General features: G+C 31.9%; 1 protein-coding gene and 1 long non-coding RNA gene across 5 annotated transcripts; one reads left to right on the top strand and one right to left on the bottom strand.

Moving 5' to 3' along the window:
* The first annotated feature begins 804 nt into the window (after positions 1-804).
* On the top strand, positions 805-4,892 carry LOC123887158. 4 transcript variants are annotated; one of them, XR_006801374.1, is made up of 6 exons: positions 821-1,179; positions 1,272-1,338; positions 2,317-2,433; positions 3,147-3,212; positions 4,029-4,105; positions 4,561-4,892. It is a non-coding gene; the product is annotated as an uncharacterized LOC123887158 (long non-coding RNA). The 4 variants fall into 4 exon arrangements; XR_006801375.1 differs by having other exon boundaries at positions 2,317-2,482; positions 4,561-4,824; XR_006801373.1 differs by having other exon boundaries at positions 805-1,179; positions 1,272-2,433; positions 4,561-4,859.
* Positions 4,893-8,219: 3,327 nt separating this feature from the next.
* Positions 8,220-10,502, bottom strand: LOC123882931 (probable terpene synthase 2; the record flags this gene model as incomplete). Its single annotated transcript, XM_045931582.1, has 5 exons — positions 8,220-8,641; positions 8,741-8,989; positions 9,580-9,718; positions 9,811-10,029; positions 10,135-10,502. Coding segments are annotated over 5 exons (1,269 nt in total), but the record flags the coding sequence as incomplete, so codon positions are not given.
* Between the last annotated feature and the right edge of the window lie 813 nt (positions 10,503-11,315).

Here is an 11,315-nt window from a genome sequence, read left to right as displayed (position 1 = left end):
ATTTCTCAAGCAAATAGCTCATCTTCTAATTGGTTAAAGTTATAGGTAATTATTTACTTTCTACGTTTTCTATGATGTTGTTAATTATGGATTAAAGATTTTAAAAGTTGATTGCATTTTAAATATAGATTTTCTTGGATTATAACCTTAATTAGGCCTCACATCTTAATTAATTTTGTAAACCTTTCAATTAAAATATTCAAAAAGATATGTGAAAAATTAAATCAAACCCGTGTAAAAAGTAAAGCAATTGAGATCATAACGATATGTTTCGCATCTTAATTATATTTGTAAATATCAATTAAAATATCTAGAAAACTTTGTTCTAGCAGGAGATGGTAATCTCTTAGGTGTGAAGAATCAATAAGTCTTCTAGTGCCCCTAACATTCTTCATACTTCAAATTTTGCACATAATCACCATATGCATACTACTACAAAAATTAGCTTTTATAGCGCACATTTAATAGCGCTTATTTAAAAGCGCTATTAAAACCTGAAACGGAGCCCATTTAACAGCGCTTATATGGAAAGCGCTATTAAAACATCAAACGCCGTGACAATATAATAGCGCTTTTCGAGAAAACGCCATTAAAGGTGCGCACGCGGATCACTATAATAGCACTTCTAAGGAAAGCGCTATTAAATCCGATACTATATAATAACGCTTTTGACACAAGCGCTATAGTAGTCAAAATTAATAAAAGAAATTTGTGGTTGCCGGGTGTCGAACCTTTGACCCCTTAGTTGTTGATTAATAAATTAAAAAATATATATAGCAAAAATAGAACAGTCCTTGCTATCCCTTACTTTCCTAATTCGTTTCTCATTATCTGTCGTTCCTCTTTGATCACTCACCGTCGAACCCTTGGTTCTTCTACTTTCCATCTCATCAAACCTCCATCTTTATCCTTATCAAGTTCCTTGGTTTCAACTTAGCACCTCACCTCCATCTCCGTCAATCCTAGTTCTTTCGTTTCGACCCAACACTCCATCATCGAACCCTAAATCTCGTGATTTCTCTCCCGACCCAGCAATTGAACCCTAATCCTCGTGATTATCAAACCCTAAATTCTTGCTTTCAACACCTCACGCCCTTCTTCTACTTATTTTAGGTTATTATAAGAAAGGCATACCTGAAAGGTTTTAGGGAAATACTTGTTGCTTTACAGGAGCTCAAGGTAATTTCAATTTTGCTCTGTATTAATTTCATGTTGCTTTTTTAGGTTTTTTTTTCTTGGTTTTTTTGTAAGATGCATAGTTTTTGTTTTAGACCATCCCACGGGGGCTGTATCTACCATTGGAGAACTTTCTAATGCGCAAAAGCTAAGATACCATTGGTAAGATGCATAGTTTTGTGTTGTTTTTTATGATTATAATATAATAATTGGTCATAAATTATATGTTTTTAAATCTTAATATTATGTGTATCCTTTTCATTGTGACATGCTTTAGGAATAGAGCCATTAGATACATGTGTTAAAAAATTAACGAGTTCTATATCACAATATATGGTTTGGTACTTATTTTTACAATTGAAATTGAATATATTTTGTGCATATGCTCCAGGTCTTGATCTATCATCCCAGTTGAATAATAATTGATTAAATTAATAAGGAATTATTAAGTGTAATCATTACTTGTTTTGGTCATTTTGGTTTTGTCCATCAGGTTCCAAAGCATATGAATCTGTGAGAAATATGCTACTCATGGTAATTACAAATCAAATGCTAAATTCACTTTTGTGGCAATGTTTAGAGTGGTTCAGTCTATTATACTTATCTTAGATAACTGAATTCTGAAGCTCAAATGCTTATCTTATTTGTCTTATGGAGATGCTATCTTTAGGAGTAGAGGGAGGATTTTGCTTCTATCATAGGGAGATAGATTTGTATTGGGGTGAAGTAGTTTTCTTCAAGTTTGCTTTTGTATATTGGGATATTTATTGACTGTGTTCTGGTTTAAGCATTCCATATGCCTTATTATTGAATATAGTTTTCTTTGCTTATTTAGATATTCCTTATACTCTGTGTGTTCTGGTTTAGAAATTCTTTGCTTATTTAATATAGCCGACATTGATCATTGCCTGAACCTTATTTACAAAATGCCTATAAGTGTTTCGTTATGGAACTGAAGTCAGGTATATCCATTTCCTTTCTAATTTTCGTTCGTGTTTCTTTCATTTTAGTTTAACATATTTTTAATCGAAATTGGAGGCCTTGAAGTTGTGATTTTGTGTGTGTGTGCGCGCGCGCGTGCCTGTGTTTGTATCTCATTGAAAATCAATTTTGCTCACCATTGAACTTACACATCTGCAGATTAAGGGAATTACCTATATCAGAGATTGGAAGGCTTGTATATGTAAAAAGAGTGGTAAAGAGGACAATAGTTTCGACCCGAGCTCCTCTAAGGGACTTTCAAGTGCCTAGAATGAGGTGGTGTATTTTATAAAGAATATAGAGAAAATTTACTGATAGGAAAAGGGTGAAAATATAGGAGACTTCCAATGAGATAGATGTGTTGATTCACTTGATCTTTTTTATTTTTTGATCATTTATGCTCATTCAAGCCAAACTATAGTTGTAGAAAGATAGCAAGATTTTAATGGTATCAATTTGTGATTCAGTTTGAGTGACTCATTTCGTATTTTGCTTTACAAATGCTAAATGATTGGTTACCGAAATAGAATTGAGGAGTAGTTGGGTAGGAAGATTCCACATTAGGAAATGTGAGAGATCAATGACTCCTAAAATTATAAAGAACCTTCAGTATATCTAGGGAAAACTTAGTATCTATATTCTACAGATATTTTTGCCAATCCATCTTTATAAGGTTAGACAGGGGCATGACATGTAATTATCATATTTACTTTTTTTTGTTTGTCAAAAAGAATAATAATTTCACTTTGTCAAATTTCTACATGATTTAGATCAAAGGTGCATCACTAGCGAAACTTTGCAGTTTGCTTTGAGTAGTAATGCTGGTTTGGTTTGTTGGTAATATTGTGGTGTGTAGTGGTGGATGATTATTAGGTGTTTGTTTTTGGGTGTAGCTCATGTTGGAAATGTTTGATTGATTTTCCGTTTTCTTCATTTTTTTTTCTCTAAATTCTTACATCTCTTTTTGGTTTTTCCCGTTTTTCATGCAGTTGTGTACATTGCTAGAAGTTGTTGCCACAAAAAGAGATCACTTGCATCCTCGTCGACGTCATCAAGTAAGTTCCCATACTCAATCTGTGCAATATTAAGTTTGTGAATTGTCTATTTGTAATATTCATGAGTTCATATAGTATGCCTATTGTCTTGACTAAGTAATAAAACTACCAATGTTTTGCCTATTGAGGGAAGAAAGAAGATGATGGTAGATCTTCTCTTCCTCGCCTTCCTTCTTTTTTTTTGTGGTATTTATTTACTTCATCTTACTTTTGGCTTATCGAAGAACTAATTGGCAAAGATTATTGTCAATGAGAGTTATTTATCAGTCAAAAACAACTCTTGGTCTAGTGGCTTAGGTATGTGAGTTGTTTATTTCTTTCTTTTACTAGTTGAATGAAACTATAGGCTAAATGTATATGTAACTTTTAATAGTTATTATCTTTCTAGTTTAGCATACTTGTTTTTTTTTTTTTTTTTTTTTTTTTTTTACTGAAAGTTGAATCACATAGGTAGGTTGAAATGGAAGTGTAGTCTGTTATAGGATTATAGGAATAACACTAATTGCACGTTGCAACTTTAGTTTAGAGACAATGTAATTTTGACTAGAGAAATGAATACCAATATGCCATACATAGTTCTGCTGACTATAATTAATTGAAGAACTCAAGTGTTGTTGGATTATTTTTTGTTGCTGAGTTGAGATACTATACTTCTGAACCAAGTTTGTTTAATTTTTTATTGGTGCGTTGCTCAACTGAAATACTACATGCCTTATGCTTCTGTCAAGATTAAATGTGTTTGGAAAAGTACTTTTTATTCTCTACTTTTTATTCTCTATAAAGTATTTGATGTTATGTTAGTTTTTATTCTCTAAGGATAAGTTGCATGAAGTGAAGGAGGAATGGAAAGATTATATGGTCACAAATATTGTTCCTGAGGCAAAAAGTTTAAGGTAGGAAACAAAAGTGGATAAGTTACATGAAGTGTGCAGTTGCTATTTTTATTTTTTAAATTTGTATTGTGTTTGTGCACAAAGCTGCTACAATTGTTTGTGTTGAGGTGAGTGGCTTCCAGCCTTCTCTTCTTTGCTATTGTGTTTGGTCTAGTCGCAGGACCTATTTTTTACTCTTTATATATAGTTTTGAGTGGTTGCTCTTATGGTGGTGTTATAATTGTGAGGTGTGCTTTATGCAAAACATAGGTTGGTGTTTTGTTTTAGTGTTAAACTGGTTGTGCTTTAAGTGAGTTAGGTGTCGTGGTCTTGGTTAACTTTTTCTTGCATCTTGATTTGCATATGATGTTATACTCATTTTCTCTTTAGTATAATATTAATTTGAAACAAAATTTGGATCAATCTCTCATGAACACAACATATTGACTATATTGAGTATATTTTTAATTTTTCAGCGACTTCTTGAAAACATGAGAGAGGAGCTGGCTTGGTTGTAAAATGGCAGAGGAATGCTTAGGTTAAATTTAATTTGTTTGCTGTGGTGTTCTGACGATCATCAACCGGTTGCAGGAAATGGACTGTTGGGAGCTTGTAGTAAATCAATTTTATTGTCTTGTGGTTGGTTGTTTTAATCTGATTAAGGTTGAGGATCATAAGGACCTTTGTATTAGCATAAGTTTGTTTTGTTGGTTAGATGTACTCAAATATTGTTTCAGACCAAATCTATTATATTTTTTCATGTTATATTGAAAAATTACTTTTTATTCTCTATAAATTTAGTTGATGTTATTTACTAGTTTTTAAATTTGAAATTAACTCTAGGTTTACATATTAAAAAATAACTCCAAGTTTACATATTAAAAAAAAAAGCTTCAGGTTGAATAATAAAAAAAAAACCTCCAGGTTTGAATTAAAAAAAAACGTAAGACTTACAATAGCGTTTCTTAATAAACCGCTGTAAAAGGTTTGGAAGAAAACATATTTACAATAGCGCTTTGCACGCGGGCGCTATAGAAGCTTTTGAACTTTATGACATATAATAGCGTTTTATTCACGGGCGCTATTAAAGCTGGAACCTTTAATAGCGCTTCTTCCTTAAACCGATATTAAATAATGTTGCCAAGGCGCCTTAATCACATATATTATAGCGTTTTATTACTTACAATAGCGTTTTCTGAAAGCGCTATAATAGGCAGCAGACATATAATAGCGCCAACATCTATAGCGCTTTTAAACGCTATAAAAGCTCAAAATAAGCGCTATAAAATGCATTTTTTGTAGTAGTGAAATCATGCAATAAAATGATATATCACTATTATCAACATTACTCCATCACCTTCTTCCACTTCTTATTCTTCTCTTTCGATCTATCCCTCCTTTTATTTTCAACCCTCAACCATCCCCAACCCCAACGTCTTCCTGTATCCCTCCTTTTATTTTCTTCCTTCTCAACAATATGGAAGTACCCCAAGACATTACTTTTGAGATATTTTCTTGGCTACCCGCAAAAAGCATTTGCAAGTTCAAATCAACATTTGCAAGTTCGGAAGAAGCGGTTTTCACAACAAAGCAGACTCAAAAATTGTTTTGGAGGGATGACACATGCTTATTCATTCAATCCAATGAAATAAGTCAAAGATACGTCACAAAAAGAGTAGAGTTACATTCTTTAACTAAACACCAACAATTTCCTGGTGTTCCTAACAATGTTTTGAGTTTCCTATCAAATACAATTAGTCTCATAGCTTCAAATAATGGTCTAGTTCTTTGTCACAACATTGATGATCCAGTTAAATTTTTCATATGCAACCCAATAACAAAATCTTGGTCTTCTATCCCAATACCAAAGTCATTTAAATACAAAATAATTTTGCCAATGCAAAATTCATGTTACATTGCTCTTTAGATGACTACAAAGTGTTTCTTTTTGAAATCACAATGGAATGGACGCCAACTTTTTATACATGCAATGTTTACCAAGGAAAGGAAGGGGTGTGGAAAACAATTGAGCGTGGTTTTGTACCCGGAGGAAGGGACATGAAATTTGGTATGCCTGTGGTTTTATACCCGAAGGAAGAGTCATATTTTTAATGCAGGCACATGTATCCTAAATTATAATTACTCCATAAAAATTTCCCCCACGTGCTCCGAGTGCAATAGAGAAAATGAAACCACTCTGCATGTTTTACGTGACTGCCCCAAAGCAATCCAAATTTGGATTAGGTTGGTCCCTTCCAATCAAATTACTAATTTCTTCTCCTTTAATTACAGGGATTGGATCTTCAAGAATATCAACAACCAGCTAAAAGGAATTCAAAAGAGGAAATGGACAACTACCTTTTTAGTGGCTTGTTGGCACATATGGACATGGAGGAACAAATCCATTTTTGAGGATGATTTTCAGCGTCCATCCAATCCAACCTACACTATCCTTAAAATGGTTGATGACATAGACAATTGTAACCACCATTCTATGAATATTAGCCATGGAAACACCGTTTTCATAGGCTGGAAAAAACCTCAAGAAGGGTGGGTTAAACTTAATTGTGACGGAGCATATAAGGATACTCTAGAGCTAGCTGGGTGCGGTGGTCTCTTGCGTGACTCTAATGGAAGATGGCTAACAGGGTACTCTCGCAAAATTGGAACTTGTGATGCTCTTAGTGCTGAGATGTGGGGGATGTACTTGGGTATGCAGCTCGCGTGGAGAAATGGTTTTCACCACCTTCAGGTGGAAAGTGACTCAAAAATCTTGGTAGACATGATAATGGGGAACGTCAAAATCAATGGTAAACCGCCTATTTTGGTGTGTCGCATTCAAGAGCTTTTGAAGTTGAATTGGCAGGTGCAGTTCAAACATACATGGCGGGAGAGAAATAGAAGTGCCGATTGGCTGGCTAATTTTAGCTTTTCTATAAATTCTTTCCAAATTCATGTAATGGAGACTCCTCCTAGTGGGATCTCAAATCTCCTTTTTGATGACATTTCTGAGGCTTGCATGCCTAGGAACATTCGTGTAACCATATAGTTTTATTTTTCTTTTTGGGCTTCGGCCCAAAAAGCCCAAAAAGGCCGGAGAGAGTATATGATATTATTTTGAATTTTTAGACCGAATTTTTTTAGACTTAATTGCATATTTGGTTCTTATCTTTATTTTAGGTTTCAAGTTGGCCATTTATGTTTTCAAAGTTTCAATTTGGTCTCTTTTATATATATATATATATATATATATATATATATATATATATATATATATATATATATATATATATATATATATATATATATTACTGATGTCAACTTAAGTTCGTTCTTTTTATTAAGTTTTGAGTTCTTTTCGTATAACTTTTTGTTAAATTTTGAGTTAATTTCGTCTAAAACATCCACGTAACACCCTACTAAGTTGTCGAGTTATGCAAATTCGTTAGCTACATGGACGATTTAAATCGAAATTTGACTAAAAGGACTAACTTAAATTTTTTTAAACTTAACAGACCAAATTAAAACGTAAAATAATCATAAGGGACCAAAAATGTAATTAAGCCATATTTTTTGTTTTGACTAGAGGTTTGACAAAAATTTGACACCCCTATATATTGAATAGATATTTGCTTAGAATCATACAAGCCTACAACAATCAATTTCACTTTAAGAAAATGAGAAAATTCATTTGTGTTGCTGTTTTTGCTTTTTTCTTAATGTTTTTAAGGTATTTAATCGATTTTCTAATTTTATATACTAGTTGAGTTCAATATATAGGGGTGTCACTTATGTTGACTTTTACTTATAAATAAGGCCGAAGGGAGCTGAGTACTAAATAAATTATTCATGAGACAAAATATTAATTACTACCGATTCATATGAAAGTAACGTTATGTTTTTTTTTTGAAGGAAAAAGTAACGTTATGCTTGGCTATTTAATTTTCGCTTTTCTTAATCTTGGGGGAGATTCGCGTGTTTCCTCCTCCTAAGTATCTCTCTTCCTTTTTATATTATGTTCTTAGAGGTTGACCTCTTTAACTTTTTATTTTAAAAATTAAAATAATAAATAAGTGGTGGATGTATAATAATGATCTAGCCAATATTAATACTCATGAGAAAATTGTTAGTAATGCAAATAAATAAATAACACGCTTATACATTGAACACAAATTTTCAAAAGAAAAAAAAAAGACCATACATGTCATGTTTTCTTTATTTAAATAGAAATATAACGATTTGAAACGGTAAACTCAATGATGTTCAAATTGGTACTGGTTCTACGAGCATAGCTTTAATGAATGATTTCATTTCTCCTTTAGGATCCGTGAAGTTGTCTTTATCTTTATAAACCACATCCATAAAACGTGAGAGATTTATAATACGCGTCAGAATAGGCATTGGAACTTGAGTTGGCCTAACACATTCGTTATTAATATCTTTCCAAGCATCATAAATTCTCCTTTGACCTTCTTGAAGGGCAGTTTCCCTAGAGACATTGTATTGCTTCATATAGCATTCCAAAAACGAGGGAATGTGATCTCTTTCATGTTCAAACTATAAGCAACAAATAATATTTCATGTAAGTATTGACGTCATTTGAATTTTTTAAGAGCAATATACATATTTGAAAATAATTGCTATATATATATCTACCTCGTTCGAAGCAATGTCATCCATTATTCTTGCCAAGACCATAGCCGCATTATCAATTTTTGGCTCATTTGAAATCCATTTGAAGATGTCCTCTGTTGCTATGTCTCCCATACCAATGTAACAAGTCGTTGTCATCAGTACATAGCCACCAGACTCGATTGCTAATCGAAAGTATTCTTCCAAAGTTGGTTGGTATTTTTTGTTTAACCATCTGGCTTCAGTTATATAACCTTGAATGAATTTTTTGAACTGCAACTCGAATACAATGTAATAGTTAATTTTATTTGATTTTAGGTACAAATTTCAGTATAGCTAGAATTTAATTTAATTTTACAAAGAATTTTTTTACTAAACTCAATCTTAAATAGTTTCTCCTTCGTTAAAAACCTTTGTGCTAAATTTTAAGAACATTATTATGAACGTATAAGAGAGAGATGTAAATCACTATTATTTTTTGAAGCATCAAAAAGTTAAATACGTGCAATTATATTTCAAGAAATAAAGAAAATCGAATTTCTAAACTTTTGTGAACTTTTATTCTTAAATTAATAATTGAAACTTAAATTTTATCAAATTAAAATGAAATATTTGTTTAATAATTATGTAATGTAACTCCTACCAATATAAAATAAAAAATATAACTTATTGTTTGTTAATTATAAGAATTTAATGATTAAAACAATTATTAGTAATGAATATTAATAAAAAGCAAAAGTTCTTTGAATCAAAAAAAAAAAGGAAAAGTTCTAAAGGGACTGAAACCACTTGATTCCAGAACTGGCCCCCGAACCAGATTAAAGTGGTGGTGAAAGTAAAAAAAAAATTGTAAAAGTTCTTACTTCTTTCTTGTAGTATTTCACGACATATAATCTTCCATCATTTTTCATTTGTTGCTCAATTCCTTCGTAAAAATCAAAGAATATCTTATAAAGAATCTGCATATAATCTGGAAGTTTATCTAAACAACTCATGTCCCACCTGAAAATCATTTTCATAACAATTAGATCAAAAGAAAACAAAAATATGCGTGTGTGTGTGTGTAAGTGAGTGAGTGAGATATGCTAACTCACCTTTCAATTGCCTCAGTAAAAAGTTCTAATTCATCGATTGTTCCATATGCATCATATGCATCATCAATTGCTGTCATTATCATGATTAATTTTGCCATAAGAACTCTTCCACTAGAATATTGAGGTTCAAAATATACCGCCAAACCCCAAACACAACATTCAACAATCCTATCTCGTACAAACGGTAGTTTATTACACACGTCCAAGTCTTTCCACCATCTATCATAAAGGCCAAAAACAACAGTATTTAATAACAAGGACTCGTCTAATAATGAAATCAAATTTAAAAATGTTTTTCTAGTTAATACAATTAAGAGTCCTTACTTGGAAACGTTGCCAAATTCAATTTGGTGTAGTCGTTGGAGCATATTAAAATCTAATTTTGCCAAGATGAGCAAATTTTCATTGTGTGAAGGATCTTGCTCATATATGGAACTATAACTCCGTGCCTCCAGCCTTGGCATATTCTTGTGAACAGTTTGCCTTAAGCTACGTTTGACTTGTATTGCAAGAGAATGACTCAGTTTGGCAACGGACTCAAGATGAGTGGTAGTGAAGGACAAGGCTTCTTCCAAAATGTCCTCTCCATGAACCATAAGATGTGTGGCTTCATACAAGCTTAACATCCCTTCAACATTTCCTATAAGTAGTCTTTCACTAAAATTTCCTTCTTCATCTTTGAATTTGTTGAATACATCTAGTTTTTTTTAATTTATCAATCAACAACAATTGAACAAATCGTTAATTATAAACCATAAGATTTTTGAAAATTAATTGTTGTAAACAAAAAACGTACAAAAGCGTAAGATATATTATTTAAGTTGTCGATCTCATTATTTTAAATATATAACTACTAATTAATACCGTACGTAACAAATATAAGATGAATTGAAGTAGAATATTATAAGATGAATTGAAGTAGAGCATACATGAAGTATATATTCTTAATTAATTTGATACAATTTGTACACGTTGGCTTGAGCAGGCCATATTAGAAACTCATGTTGGCTTTTCTTTGTTTTATTTTTGGTCAAGCCCACGTTGGCTTTTATACTTGATACTGAAAGTACATGATTATGTGCATACATACAAATTATATCATATAATCTTAATCAATTTGAAATTTCAAGACCATGCACGTTGGCTTGGAGTTGGAGCAGGCTATATTAGAAACTTCAATTCATTACTAATGAGCTATATGAGCACACCCTTAATTTTTATATAAAAATAAATTCAATAATTAGATTAGAAACACGTTAGATAGATGGGAGCAGGTCATATTAGAAACATCAATTCATCGTGAGGGATCTTTTATATTAACTAGAAATTTCGACCCGTGCACGCACGAGTCTGATTAGATGTAATATGTAATAATGGTAGAAAATTTTTAATATTAAACGGTATATGAAAAATTGGAGTAACAGTTCGCCGGATACTGATAGCAAAAATAAAAAAACTAAAAAAAATGTGACAAAAAATACATCATTGGTGTATTTGTCTTGACC

Source organism: Trifolium pratense, linkage group LG5, assembly GCF_020283565.1.
Source record: "Trifolium pratense cultivar HEN17-A07 linkage group LG5, ARS_RC_1.1, whole genome shotgun sequence".
NCBI classification, from domain to species: domain Eukaryota; kingdom Viridiplantae; phylum Streptophyta; class Magnoliopsida; order Fabales; family Fabaceae; genus Trifolium; species Trifolium pratense.
The sequence above is the reverse complement of the archived record's forward strand: the minus strand, read 5'-3'. Positions and strand labels throughout refer to the sequence as shown.